Source organism: Eleginops maclovinus, chromosome 7 (assembly GCF_036324505.1).
Source record: "Eleginops maclovinus isolate JMC-PN-2008 ecotype Puerto Natales chromosome 7, JC_Emac_rtc_rv5, whole genome shotgun sequence".
NCBI classification, from domain to species: domain Eukaryota; kingdom Metazoa; phylum Chordata; class Actinopteri; order Perciformes; family Eleginopidae; genus Eleginops; species Eleginops maclovinus.
This window is the reverse complement of record NC_086355.1, coordinates 9,135,281-9,148,542: the sequence shown is the minus strand read 5'-3', so window position 1 is coordinate 9,148,542 and position 13,262 is coordinate 9,135,281. Positions and strand designations below refer to the sequence as shown.

General features: G+C 39.6%; 3 protein-coding genes across 3 annotated transcripts; 1 reads left to right on the top strand and 2 right to left on the bottom strand.

Annotated features, from left to right (window-relative positions):
• Positions 1–28: 28 nt before the first annotated feature.
• Positions 29–5,115, top strand: fastkd1 (FAST kinase domains 1). The gene is made up of 15 exons (XM_063887607.1): positions 29–330; positions 416–917; positions 1,012–1,080; positions 1,254–1,379; positions 1,457–1,855; positions 1,955–2,065; positions 2,488–2,619; positions 2,705–3,191; positions 3,273–3,387; positions 3,462–3,590; positions 3,719–3,850; positions 3,942–4,055; positions 4,356–4,500; positions 4,589–4,703; positions 4,810–5,115. The coding sequence occupies exons 2-15, from the start codon at positions 583–585 to the stop codon at positions 4,903–4,905; spliced, it is 2,505 nt and encodes an 834-aa protein (XP_063743677.1). The 5' UTR covers positions 29–330; positions 416–582; the 3' UTR covers positions 4,906–5,115.
• A 115-nt stretch (positions 5,116–5,230) lies between these two features.
• klhl41a (kelch-like family member 41a) lies at positions 5,231–8,329 on the bottom strand. The gene is made up of 6 exons (XM_063887610.1): positions 7,164–8,329; positions 6,918–7,075; positions 6,718–6,825; positions 6,443–6,628; positions 5,761–5,907; positions 5,231–5,666 (listed from the first exon to the last, which is right to left on the bottom strand). The coding sequence occupies exons 1-6, from the start codon at positions 8,247–8,249 to the stop codon at positions 5,555–5,557; spliced, it is 1,797 nt and encodes a 598-aa protein (XP_063743680.1). The 5' UTR covers positions 8,250–8,329; the 3' UTR covers positions 5,231–5,554.
• An 845-nt stretch (positions 8,330–9,174) lies between these two features.
• On the bottom strand, positions 9,175–12,522 carry bbs5 (Bardet-Biedl syndrome 5). The gene is made up of 12 exons (XM_063887617.1): positions 12,322–12,522; positions 11,938–12,020; positions 11,788–11,853; positions 11,450–11,499; positions 11,190–11,317; positions 10,980–11,115; positions 10,582–10,677; positions 10,377–10,439; positions 10,158–10,292; positions 9,828–9,911; positions 9,574–9,597; positions 9,175–9,476 (listed from the first exon to the last, which is right to left on the bottom strand). The coding sequence occupies exons 1-12, from the start codon at positions 12,381–12,383 to the stop codon at positions 9,375–9,377; spliced, it is 1,029 nt and encodes a 342-aa protein (XP_063743687.1). The 5' UTR covers positions 12,384–12,522; the 3' UTR covers positions 9,175–9,374.
• Positions 12,523–13,262: the final 740 nt, after the last annotated feature.

The window sequence follows — 13,262 nt, the reverse complement described above, 5'->3', positions numbered from 1 at the left end:
TTGTTCCTTATGTCACTGGCTACGGAAGTGAAACATTATAGCACCCACGCTGGCCATTTTTGACTTTGAATAACAAGTTTTAATGTCATATTCTATTTTTGTTAGATATATAATGGTCGGATCTGTATAATCTGTAACATTCTATCAAAACATTCAGGTAACACGTGTGTTTTAGCTTTGAAAGTAATTTTAGGACATATTTTCTCAATCCACGTGATTATCGATTTAACTTAGCAACGGGTAGCTCACTGCGGTGTTGTTGTTCACTGAAGGAAAGTCATTACATCTGTGAATGGGGTTGTCTACGAGATGAAACCGTCTAAACCTGAGGTCAGCATGTCACACCGAATTAACTTTACTGTCATGCAAGTATTTTTTCATTTGTTTTAATGTTATGTCTTTGTTTTTTCTTCAGTGTCCAATGGTGTCAGATGGAGCACCCAACATATACCTCCTCCAGACTGTAGTTTTGTTCGTGTGATATTAACTGGCTAAGCCATTGACATTGAGATGCACATTGGGGACTGGGTTTGTATAATGAAGGTCCTAGTGCATGCTTAATTTGAGCTCACTTCAGTGGTGATGTTTAAGCTCAGGTGTGGTAGTTCCTTCCTTCGGAGGCTCCTTCATGGAGGGACCGCTAATCGAGACCAGGTTCTGGAGCAGCTGCGGGTATGTGCTGCTGAAGACCAGGTTTTGGATGTGGTGGGTAAAAACAAGGCTAAGCTTACAGTGAACCATGTCAGCACAGCTGTGGGGATGCTGTGGAAGTTTCAGAGAGACAAGCCACAAATGCTCAGGACTGTTAAGCTCATCAAGTGCCATCCTCAATTCCTAACCCTCCGGGTTTTGGCAGAGAACAAAATTGCTCTAATGGATGATTTGACGTTGGTCGACATGCTTTATAGTTTCCTAAGGTAAAAGAACATATACACTCAATCAGGTTAATTAACATGTTTTTGATTTATTGTATAGAAATAATAACAAACCGTTTTATTGTTCATCTTTTAGGTTAAATGTGGATTGCCATGAATCTCTTGTTCAGCAGTTAATTTCAGAATCCTGGCTGAGAATAGACAGGTATGATTGCATTGCATTGTTAGCTAGCTATTATGGAAATTGTAAATGATCTAAAAATGAAAATGGGCATTTTGTTTTATATATTATCAAACTTATTATTTTCCAAATTATTGGGTTAATTGTATAATGGTTTTTAAACTAATAAGTTGTTACACAAATGTGGATTTTCACAGACTTCCAATGGAATCCCTATCCAAGTTTTCCATCTGTCTAAGTGATCTGCACCTTCAAAACAGTCCCCTAATGGGCCACATCACCAGTATAGTGGATCAGCGGTTGTCGTCCATTGATGATGCCAGGTTGGTCAAATAACAAATGTTTAATGTATTATAGGTACATTATATTTTGTATTAACTTCCTAGTCATGTTTTTCCAGGATCCTGACTTCTCTGATGATCAGCATATCATCCCTGGTGTCTCCCCGACTTCGAGATGACCTTATTAGCAGGGCAGATGAACTCCTGGACACGATGGATCCCGCAAAATATAACAACCCGCGAAGAATGGTGCAGTTCCTGCGCAACACGAGGCACATTAACCGGCCCCTGCTGGAGAAGTGCAACAAGATTATCTTGATCAACTTGTCCAGGCTTGATGCAGAAAACATCAGCATGATCATGGGGCTGTATCAGTCCCTGCAGTTCAACAACTGTGACTTCAGGCTGGCTGTCAAACAAAGACTAACAGAACTCATTGATTCAAGCATGGATCCTTTCTCCTTTACCAAACTGTTTGTCGCTCTGGCTCCGAGGGCCAGTCAGGAGATCAGAGATGGGTTTGTGTTATTATTAGTGGAGCGATCAGTGAGTTAAATCTAACCATTTACTGCAGTTTTTCAGTCTAATGCTTCTCCAATGTGGTGTTATCTCTTCAGGTTGGAGAACACTGCCCTCTTGTTGGCAGATGACCTCAGTGCACATCAGGCTCTGGCTGTAGCTGAAGCTCTAGAAGAGATTCAGAGCAGGAATCTTAGCTTACTGAACAAGTGAGTTTGTGTCTTATCATCTTGATAAGTTTAGCCAATATATTTGCTGATATCAACTTAATGAATATACGTTAAATGGAGTTAAATGTTCATTCTTTACCTCAGAAACAGGCCCATTTTAGCTCTTCTCGTGCTTCTGATTGCGTCGCGAAAAAGTTGTCATAAAATTGAAGATGTCAAAAATGTTATTTACCTTGGAAACATTTGATTTTCTCCACAAGGTGTTCATTACATAGTTGGCCCAGAGGACTGACACGTTTTTTCTTTATTGTCCCTTATTGTTGATAGAAAAACATCTAATTTCAAGGATTCTCATCATAATGTTGTGTATTTTATGTGTTTATGTGCTCTCTCTCTCCAGAAATAGTTTTGAAACATCAGTCAAATATTTAAAATGTAATTATTACTGTTTAATTTTCCAGAATTGCATCAGTTATCCAGAGGAACCTCCATGTCTACAGGCCAGTGGAGATCGCACGAATCACCCAAGCCCTTTTCCAGTTGAAATACCAGAACCCCGAACTCTTCAATAAACTAAGAAAGATTTTGGTCAAGTAAGTGTTTCTTTCACCTATGAAGGAAATCTCACTTTATTATTTGATTTAATAAAACCCAGCCTGATTACACTTTATATTGCAGATATCTGTTGCGCAGCTTCCTCCCCTACGAGGTGACCATGTTGACCCGTGTTCTCTCCATGTTGCCCTGCCACCGACTAGAGGAGGGCGTGATCTCACGGGTAGATGCAGTGGTGACCCAGTGCAATCTCAATGACCTCAACACCATTTCTTTTAGCGTTGCCAAGTGGTTGCGTAATGAACCCTCTTACCGCCACAACACTCCCAGCAAGTATGTGCGTCTGCTGCAGACCCTGAACCGCTGTGGGCGCGAGAGACTGCAAAAGGCCAACCGGCTGGACTTGCTGCTGGAAGAGCTCAAATACATTACAGGAGAGTGGTTTGAGGAAAGGCTGCTGGATGAGACGATGGTCACACTAAAGAGGATGATGGACCAAATACACATGACCAATGTGCCGGAGTTGTGCCTCTTTCTAACAAAGATAAATCATATCTGCCCTCCCCTGATGGACCGTATTGCCAATATTGCCCTTAAAGACATTGACAAGGTAGGTTCCCTTATAGACATCCCCACATGTTAACTAAAAAATATTAAGATATACTTTTATACTTTCCTGTATTTATTTCAGATTCACAACTGGGCAATATATGCAACCCTGCTCCCATTCAGTGTACTGAATTACAATTCAGTGGAAGCAGACGAGTTGTACGATGCCTGTATTCATCGCATGACTGCCCATATCAGTAAGTTGATCTGCTGACACTTTTTTTATCCTAATCGTAAGCTTACACTAACACCTTTCTTTCTCTGTTTGTAGGCTCCTTTGAACCACATATGTTAGTTCTTCTGGGGTACTCTCTGGCTTTGGCCGACTATTTTCCTGAGGAACTAGTCAGAGAAATCTTCTGTATAGAGTTTTTGGGAAAGCTGGACGCCCAACTCGAAAGTATGTCCCCTATTTAGCTTACAAATGGGTTTGAAGATTATTTGTTATCAGCATTTGTAGCAAAATATTCAATTTGAGATGCAAGCACTTACCATTTTAGGACTAATTGCTGTCCTTACTTCCTGCAGCTCTACCTGTTGCCCTCAACATGCGGATTAGACAGCGTCTCATGGAGCTCAACCGTGCCGTGTGTCTCGAGTGTCCTGAGTACCAGGTGCCATGGTTTCATGAGAACTACTGCCAGCAGTTTCGAAAGCAAGGTAATCAGTGGAGGAACTATTTTCTGGTTACAATAGGAACATTTTTTATTCAAATGCATCTAAAGTGTGTGAAAATGTTGTTTTTTTTCAGGGAAAGTCACGGTGAGTCCTGTGCAGCAGCAAATCCACAACATGCTGGGTGAAGTTCTGGGTGGCATTAACTTTGTCCGAGTAGCAGTTGACACTCCATACTTTTACACTGTGGGTAAGTAATATTGGAGTATTTCCATTGGATAACTCATTTGATGATGTCTGTCAAATGTTTCTTTTCTCAAAAAGTCTGCTAATGTAGAACGAACAAGCACATACTAAAGGTTGCCTCTATGCTTGCAAGTCAATTTATAAGTATTAAAGTGTTTTATAACTCATGAACACAAGATGTAAGGTAACTGTTAACTGCATTACCTTTCCTTTTCATGACAATTTCCCCAAACTTGACCCCAAAAAAGAGAATACATATTTTTTTTGAAGGAAGTGTTATGTGACCTTGTTCTTGCCTTTTCAGACTTTGAATGCGTTCTAGACAAGCACTTGCAGCCGCTGCCCTACAGCGGGCCCAGCACTCTGCAGATCTCCAACAGAGGAAAGGTTCACTGGGGAACAAGCTCAGAGGGTATCACCTGGGATATGCTGCCACCTGGAGCGCAACGGTAGGGATTGATCTGAAATATAAAGATGATAATGTATACCACTCAGAAATTAAATATGTTTGACATCATCCTTTCACTTATCACTCAGAGTTGCTGTGAACTTTCTCGATTCGAAGTCCTTCTGCAAGAACTCTCACCACCTGAAAGGGGAAACACTGATGATAAAAAGACACCTTGAAATTCTGGGATACCTTGTGGTCCAGGTGAGAAAATGCCGTTTAAGATTGCAGGTGGAAGTGTTGTACATCTCTTACACTGAAGCATATGAAATGTCAGACACACTCAATGGTTGTTTGTGTTTTTAAACAGGTCCCTCACTTTGAATGGAACTCCATGGAGCTTTCAACACCGAATGCATGGAAGGAATATCTAAAGAAGAACGTCTTTAGACAGCTTTCTTCCTAAAGGCCTTATTTATTGAACATTGAAAGTATTGTTACACTCAACGCTTTGACAAGCTTTGAGTTTGAGAGTTTTCAGACTGAATGACTTAACAGAGTTTGGAAATCACTACTGTCTGTTATTATATATCAAGTGCTTCTTATTTTCACAAACTTCGTCATTGAGATTGTGTATTTTTTTTTTTATTAAAACATGTATTTTAAATATAAATCATCACTATGTTTTATTCGTGACTTTTCCTCATACAACACCGACAAAAGTATTAAGAACTACACTGCGCCACAATATTTCTAAATGTGGATGTTGTCCATTCAAACAGAAACCATGAGCCTGTGGAAGATACTTTAATACCGAACATTTACACGGTCCATGTTGATGTACTGTAATAGAAGCATTTCCAGATTAACAGAAGAAAACTTGAATTTAATTTCCGATGCAATCCTTTACCACTTTACAGCAATAACTATTCCATTGTGTTTTAGAAGATCGGACTCCACAAAACCTGGTCCAAACTTTAACAAATAAGGCAATTACAACCATGATACAGCTCCCTCAGATCAGGCAAATGAGATGTGTTGTGTTTAAATATTGAAATGAGAATGAGCCGCTAAATAAAAGCATGTACATAATATTTTGTCGGCTGCAGTGCCTTTTACAGTTTGGGCATTCTAGCTGCATTCAGACGCATGGACACACAGGAGGCTCCAGCTGCATAACGCATCTCTCTGATCATACCGGTCCACTGTTTCTTGTCCTCTTCATACCTGGTGAGACGGAAACAAGATATCACTATACAGTAGGAGGAAAGTTATCGTTGTATGGGTCAGCAAGATGACTTGTCACAAAATCTACACATACAGCCAAATGTCGATGACTTCACTGGGTGCACACTCTTTGTTGTCATTCTCCACAATGGCGAACCCTCCTACAGTGTACAGCTGCCCCCCACAGCTCAGCAGGTTGACTGAACTCCTCTCCTGGGGCAGCTCGGTGAAGGGGGACCACCTGCAACAAGGTGCAATCAGCCGTGTTAATATGATAGCTCCATGTTGTGTTGTTTTTATTGTTCTAAACAATATCTGAAACATTTTCTGAGAGGAAATAATAACAGATAAATACACAAAATATATAATAAATTATGACTCCCCCCCTCCCTTTTTTTTATTTCCATTAAATCTCGATGCTTTCTCCTCTTCATAGCACAATTACACAATCTATAGATCAGGAAAATCACTTGGTTTAACTGCAAAAAACAGAGATTGTTACCATTGAATGAAATCTTTAATAATACAAACATTTTATGAATATTTGTTGTAAAAGAAATATGTTCTAATAAACATGTAACTTGCATTTCATTTTTTGATCATTTGAGAGGCCCCAAAGACTAATTTGAAAATGTTCAAGTCACATCTTTTAAAAACGTCAAGGTTTTATAATGAACTGACTTAACTATATAAATAAATGTGATACCAGAAACCAGTAAAGACATGCAGATCACTTGGACGGGGTTGTTTAGATTGTAATAATAGAAAGCACTTACTTGTTGGTTCCAAAGTCATAAGCTTCACATGCTGCTATGAGGCCTTCCTCATTGACTCCTCCAGCAACAATGATCTGCCCTTTGTGGATCACTGCCCCAAACATGGCTCTGGGTGTCTTCATGGCAGCCACCTCCTTCCACTCCGACTTCTTGTGGTTGTATGCATACATTTTATTTGTCGCTTTGCTTTAAGTGAGACAAAAATGATGAATGTTAAAATCATAATTTGACGAATTTACGTACATTTTTGCAGTAGCATTACAATGCAGTCTCACTTTTCGTCTGTTTTTCCTCCGATACAGTACACCAGCCCATTCTCAGAGACCACACAGTGGCCGTGGATATTCAAGGGCAACTTTTTAGTTTCACTCCACTTCATTTTTCTAAAAAAGAGCAGATTAAAACTAAATGTACACCAGAACTTTCAAAAAGACAAATCAACTGAGTGAGCTCATCAAAAATGGTTGGGACTTACTCAGTGTCATAGCACATAACAGTGTCATGAGACTCGTTGGATTCTAAATCTTTCCCTGCGACAGCAAAGAGGACATTTTCACACTCGCCCAGAGCAAACAGACACCTTGGGGAGGGCATGGGTGGAAGAGCCATCCATTCAGCGGCGAGACTGTCGAACTGAAAGACACATTATGAGATATTCTGAAAACCAAATGAGGCATAACTTTTGATGTGTACATCTGCCATGTCAATAACAGATTTATACCTTGTAGAAGTAGCACTGCAATGGCTTTTCTTTGTCCTCTTCGTCTACAAAGAGTCCTCCCAACACGTACAGATTGTTCTTCTTTGACACAAGACTGACGTGGTTTCGGGGGATCTGCTCAGACATTACAGCGAGCGAACATTCATTGTCCTGGGGGTCATAGGCCACGGCAGCAGTGTCATTGATCATCAGAACCATGTCTTTGGAATACATGCCAATTCTGCGTTCATCGTTCAGGTAACCGGGCAACTTTCCCTCCTCTCCTTCCTCATCGTCTTCACTTTTCTTCTTCTCTGGCAGCTTCCCCGCAAAGGCGTCCTTTATAACTTTGATCTTTTTAACAACCTCAGGATCAGCCTTAAGTACATCATCCTTCTCCACTTTATCCTTGAAGTATTTCTCTGGGAGTAAACGGAAACGGATGCAGTCAAAGGCCTCCTCTAAGGATTTCACACGATTCTCTTTGTCTTTCCTGATCCACCTCATGAGGGTCTCAAACACTACTTCCTCTTTTTCTACATTCAATGCATCTGCTCCAATAATGGCAAAGAGTTCAGGTGGAGAGAGTTCAAGGAAATCTGCGTCTTTGGCTATCGTCTCAAACCGGTCTGCAATGTGATTTCTGGCTGCCAGTGCCAGTCTGGCGCTGTTCAGCATCAGTGCCAGTCGGTAGATGCCAAGGCAGTTTTTCTCTGAAAGCTGCTTCTGGAGATAATTCACACAAACCGTGAACACCGAGGGGATCTGGAAGCGGTTTGCAGCAGCCAAAATACCTTGCACATTGTCGTCATTGATGTCAATGTCTGCGGAGTACATATAATTTACAATTGCCTCCATGACATCTGGATCCAGGTTCTCCAAAACAACCTCCATTTTATCAGTTTCCTTGTCATCTTCTGAGAAGTACAGCTCCCGGAAATAAGGACTACAAGCTGACAGAATGAGCTGATGGCAGGGGATGCTTCTGTCCCCAACCTTTAGGATACAATCGATCAATTTATTCTCATTCAGAAGCTCTTTGAGTCCATCCTGCAGCAGAGTGCTCTGAAACAGACGGAGATCTTCCCTCATGCTTTGGGGATCCATTCTTTCCAGACAGGAAGTGGACAGAAGTGTACACGACAGTCTGTCCTAGCTGGTGAAGACAGAGAACTATGGGCAGCCAGGTCTGAGGCCACTTCAATATAACTGCGCCCTCTCTAAATATAGCCAACCATCCAATACATGAAGAATTCAGGTTGGCCCAATGGGAGAGCTCACACAGCTGTCACAGAGTGAAAACAACTGTGGAGTCTTGTCACCCTAGTAATGTGTCACAACATTGTTGTATGGTCACGCAGAAATAACCTGTGATCTTTTTACTGCTCCTGCTCCTGTGCGCAGATCATACGTTTGAGAAAACTGCTTTTGGTGTCCTACACACACTTAGAGGGTTTTTACCCACACATTAAAACTTGACAATTGTATTAAAAGATAAATTCAAATTATCAGCAGAAATGACTCTTGAAATAATCTAAATGTTTTTAAATGTATTCTGTAATGACTGGTTGATAATTGTCGTGTTTTTTCTGTTTTAAATGTATTTTTCTCGCCCATTATTCATTGTGTATTGGTTGTGGTTTCATTGTAATCTTGACATTGCTCACGGTTTAAATGAACGTTCAGAGAGAGACAACGGCATGACTATTTGTTCCAGCACTTAATATGGAAGGTATTTAATACAATCATTTGTATTTTAGAGACGACTACGTGTGTAGTGAGTCACAATTCACTGATAGTAATGACTCCTTTGCTTCAGTGGGATTCAGTATTTGTGGGGGAGTTATCTAACAAGAAGACAGGGTCAGTGAACAGCTGCTGCCACAGGAGGTGACAGTTTGTCCTCTTTACAGATTTGTAAAATACTTGAGCACATTGTGCAGTGATGTATTTAGCCTGTGGTCATTGCGTTCTTCCCGCATACACATTTATTTTGTGTGCAATACGATTCAAACAAAAAAATACTACAATATCTATTTAAATACATTTATTAACTTTACACAATACAAACTGAATTATATTTCATAATAGTTGTTACAACAAAATGTTTTACATGAATATCAATGCAATAAATATCCTACATATCATTTGGTATTCTCTTATCAAAAAGTTGCTATGCACAAACTGTACAACTTTTAACATCACCTATAAATAACTGTTTTTTAAAGTATTTCAGCCCATGACTTCCCACAGTCCTTGAAGTGTGAAGCCATCCTTCAACTTTTCAACGGCAAGGCCCAAATCCTCAGAGAAAACTGGCTCCCGGTCTTGTTGCTTTAAAAAAAAATGAAAAGAGTTATAACGTAACATACTCTGGATTTACTTTATTTCAAAATTATAGCTGAAGATAAAACTAGGTATGAGACTTTACCTTGTTGCCATCAGCAAAGTAAGCCTGTGGGCCAGAAGCACACACAATTCGCACATTAAATACAACAGAAATGGGACATGTTGTCTGTGATAATAGGTTATTAATGTCTGATGAGCATTGCTCTGTACTAACATGAGCACTAGGCAACATGAATTCATGTTTGTTCTTTATACTGAAGGGCATTAGCTGGCAGCTATTCTGAGAGTCCGAAAACTAAACCATTGACTCCCAGAGGAAAGATGAGTGTAACTCACAGTAAAAGCATCAGTCTGCTCATCGGGCTCAATCTCCACGTCATCAGGAGGCTGATCCACAGTGAGCTCCTCCAACGGCTGGGGCTGAAACCATTGTTAGGACAAACAGCGCTATGACAACAAGATCAGCTGAACTGGTGAAAAGCCAGCTACAATGTAGTATTCAAAACAATTAGGAGAAATACAGCTGCAAAAGATTAGCTGTGAACATTCAGTATTTTAAAATAGACTTACAGGTTCCACAGTTTAGCCCTTAGACTGAAATGTTTTACTGTTATACTGAAGGGGTGCTCAGGGTCATTGATACTAATATTGAGCGCAGATTTTTACCTTTTCTTCCATTTCATAGTCCACTCCGAATATGGGGTTGGCAGAGTACACCTTATGCAATGAGTTGATTTCCTTAAGTGCGTCTTGAAGTTTATCCACGGGATCAATCTTGAACCCGAGTACATAGCCACCACTCTAAAAACAACAAAAGGCTATTTGTATATCACAAGTAAATGTAAAAAGGTCATGCAAATGTGACTCAAACTGAAGAATATTTACCTGACGAGAACTCTCTATCACCAAAGCCAAGCCAAACTTTGAGTCTCTTATTCTGATAGACCACTGACCAAAAAAATGGGTGATAATCACGTAAAAAAAGAGGCAAATATACACGAATTTTCAATACAGTATTAAACTGTATTTCAACAGTCAACTAAAAAGTCAGGACTGGATATGTAGTGTCATTATAGTGTTTTAAACTTACAATCTGAAGGTAAGGAATGCTGACATTGAAGCTCTCATTCATATTGGCATGCCACACGATCCGAACGTTGGTGATAAAGAAGGTTCCAAGGTTACCCTAAAGAAAAGGACTCTGTTACTCATATTGCAAACAAAAGACCTCCAGTAATCACATCACACTTGAACTGTAACCTTCAGTTATTAGATGTTGACACAAAAAACACACTTCATAGAACTGAGCTGCTCATAAAAAATGTGTGTTAATATTGACAATAGATAATACACACACCTTAAGACATTTGGGTTATGCAATTTAACATTTTAATTCAACCTGTCAGTATAGTGCTTGTTTAGTGTTAGAGTTAATGTTTGTGTTTCCAGAGAAAATCTATTTTATAGACATATTTAAAGCACTCGTACCTGATCACTGGATAAATTCCAAACTCCATTAATTTTATCATACACTTGTTCTCGGGGCAAGAGCCTCAGCTGCTTATTTTGAATGAGAGCGGCTCGCAACTTCAGGTCCCTGAACATTTTAGATGTCTCATAGGCCCTGTAACAAAACAAACAAAACTATTCAGTAATATGTACATTTAATGAGAATTAAACACTCAAGAGTTGTTTTACCTGTGGACAGCAATGACAGAAGTGAAGAGGCGGGGACTTCCTGGAACAACATTGGTGAAAATGAACTCAAATCTCGTATTGTTGGACTTTGTCAAGATGTAGAGTGCTTCAGTTTGGCCTCTTAATTTCTGAAAAACAATAGCATTCAATTAATAAAATAACATGTTTATCTATCATTATCTAATTTGTTCTTCTATTAATGCCAGTGTGAGGATAGAATACTTCATAATTAAACTGTATAACACAAGAGTTTAACTTACTGAGTTAGCTGTCCTTGTTGTGATGTTAATGATGGAGTTGTAACCCACAGCTGAAAAAAAAGGATTTGCATGCAGGCTGTTTATACGGTGCGTAATAACATAAAGGCATCTTCACCTCACAACATTAAAAAAGCATATTTTGTATTGGACTGTTGTGAAATTGGTGGCAATGATAATTCACAAGATCTTTAGTTTGAAGTCTAATGTAATAAGATCATTTAAAGATGTGACGCATGTCTTCAATACCATGCATGTCCATGAGAGGGCAGACATGTTCAGCCGATATTAAAGACAGAGTTCAACAAAAAACACATGAGTGCATTGGAAGATGTACTTACACAAATTGACTCTGGGCAGGGCCACGGAATGCCAAATAATTCTCAGATTAGTTACCAGCAGTCGTCCTGCAAAAAACAAATGGAAATCACATATAAAGTGATCAGCAGACATGAGGTGGACACGTTTTAAACTCCAGGATAGCTTACTACCTCGATCTCCGTTGTTTCCTTTAGTGTCTTCTATGGAGTCCAGACAGTCTATAAGCACTTCTCCTGGTCGAGTTTTCATCTGCCTGTGAGCACCACGGATGGAAAGATTGATCAGTGATTTGGCCTTTTCTTTAGCTAAACCCAAGCATCACAGCTTGGTAACTTAAGTAGACGAGGTTATGGTACGACATACTGTTATATTTAAAATATACGTTATAAATACTACGGTTTTCCCCACGACAGAATATCAAGTGACTTGTGATCGGTGTGGCTAACTGTATCTGACATTACCTGTGGTTAGCCAATTACTGAGCTAACAGGCTAGCTATAGTGTGCAATGGTGAAATAGGGTTAATCCCCACGTATTTCCGTAAAATGACTTACTGTGCTGTTATGTCGAATCTAACGTCTCTGTCCTCCCAGAGAGCATCTAAAACCGACGCCATATTTGCAGCTAATAGCACCTCAGTTTACTTTAAACGTTTTCTAGCTAATTTACTACCGCTGTTTTGCTAGCTAGGTGTTTGCCTGGCTAATCTGGACAAGCTTTTCCAGCGTCACCGTGGCAACAGACGGCAAGGGAAGAGGACCAAACGGGGACCTGTTCCCAATCTCACTGGTAATTCCTTCATGTAAAACCATGTCGTATTTTGTTTAACAAATGTATGTCTTGCCAGTACTATAATCTGAATATTTTCATATATATTTTTGGAATGTCTGTTTGCTCATCTATCTCAATTTTTGCAAAGTCTGGCTCTTTATATTCAAGAATAGATATTGACTTGATATCAGACTCCTCATTTACAGTCTATGATCCGCATCCTACTGTAAAGTACAATGCTTGAGTTATTAAGAGGTCATGATTACTGGAAGCGCAGTCATTCACTTTTACTTGATGTTGTTTCACTTCTCTAGGTTTCAAAGATATGAACAATATAAACCAAGAGAGAATGTGTAAACAAGATGTTCTACAGGTATTTTAAAGCAATAATAATGCAGTTGTAATTTAGGAAGGTACCATTTCACGTGAGGCATTGATCGTTTTGTTGTTGTTCCTTACGCAGTCCTTTGCACTATACTTTATAAATACCTGGCCTCTGGTTCACTAATATTTGTTTCTGTTTTGTGTATCAAGTTTTCCCAGATGCAGCCAACAAGTAAAAACATGTGAATCTACATTTTGTCCACATTTTCAAACTCCAAAAAAAAACAAGCATTTGCACTCTCTGCTGTTTAAAACTGAGATCACTGACGCAGTCTTTAGCCCCAAGAGCAGGTCCCAACAACCAGTAAAAAGCAGATGAAATACTTGAATTCATGTTTTA

Coding starts and splice junctions, on each gene's coding strand:
- bbs5 (XM_063887617.1), bottom strand. CDS start 12,383: ATGGCGTCGGTTTTAGATGCTCTCTGGGAGGACAGAGACGTTAGATTC. Junction 11,854..11,937: donor AGGAAACAACGGAGATCGAG/GTAGTAAGCTAT, acceptor TGTTTTTTGCAG/GACGACTGCTGGTAACTAAT. Junction 9,598..9,827: donor AGCAGACTGATGCTTTTACT/GTGAGTTACACT, acceptor TCTGGCCCACAG/GCTTACTTTGCTGATGGCAA.
- klhl41a (XM_063887610.1), bottom strand. CDS start 8,249: ATGGATCCCCAAAGCATGAGGGAAGATCTCCGTCTGTTTCAGAGCACT. Junction 7,076..7,163: donor TGCAGTGCTACTTCTACAAG/GTATAAATCTGT, acceptor TGTGTCTTTCAG/TTCGACAGTCTCGCCGCTGA. Junction 6,826..6,917: donor GTTATGTGCTATGACACTGA/GTAAGTCCCAAC, acceptor GCTCTTTTTTAG/AAAAATGAAGTGGAGTGAAA.
- fastkd1 (XM_063887607.1), top strand. CDS start 583: ATGTTTAAGCTCAGGTGTGGTAGTTCCTTCCTTCGGAGGCTCCTTCAT. Junction 3,192..3,272: donor CCCTTAAAGACATTGACAAG/GTAGGTTCCCTT, acceptor TATTTATTTCAG/ATTCACAACTGGGCAATATA. Junction 4,501..4,588: donor CTGCCACCTGGAGCGCAACG/GTAGGGATTGAT, acceptor CTTATCACTCAG/AGTTGCTGTGAACTTTCTCG.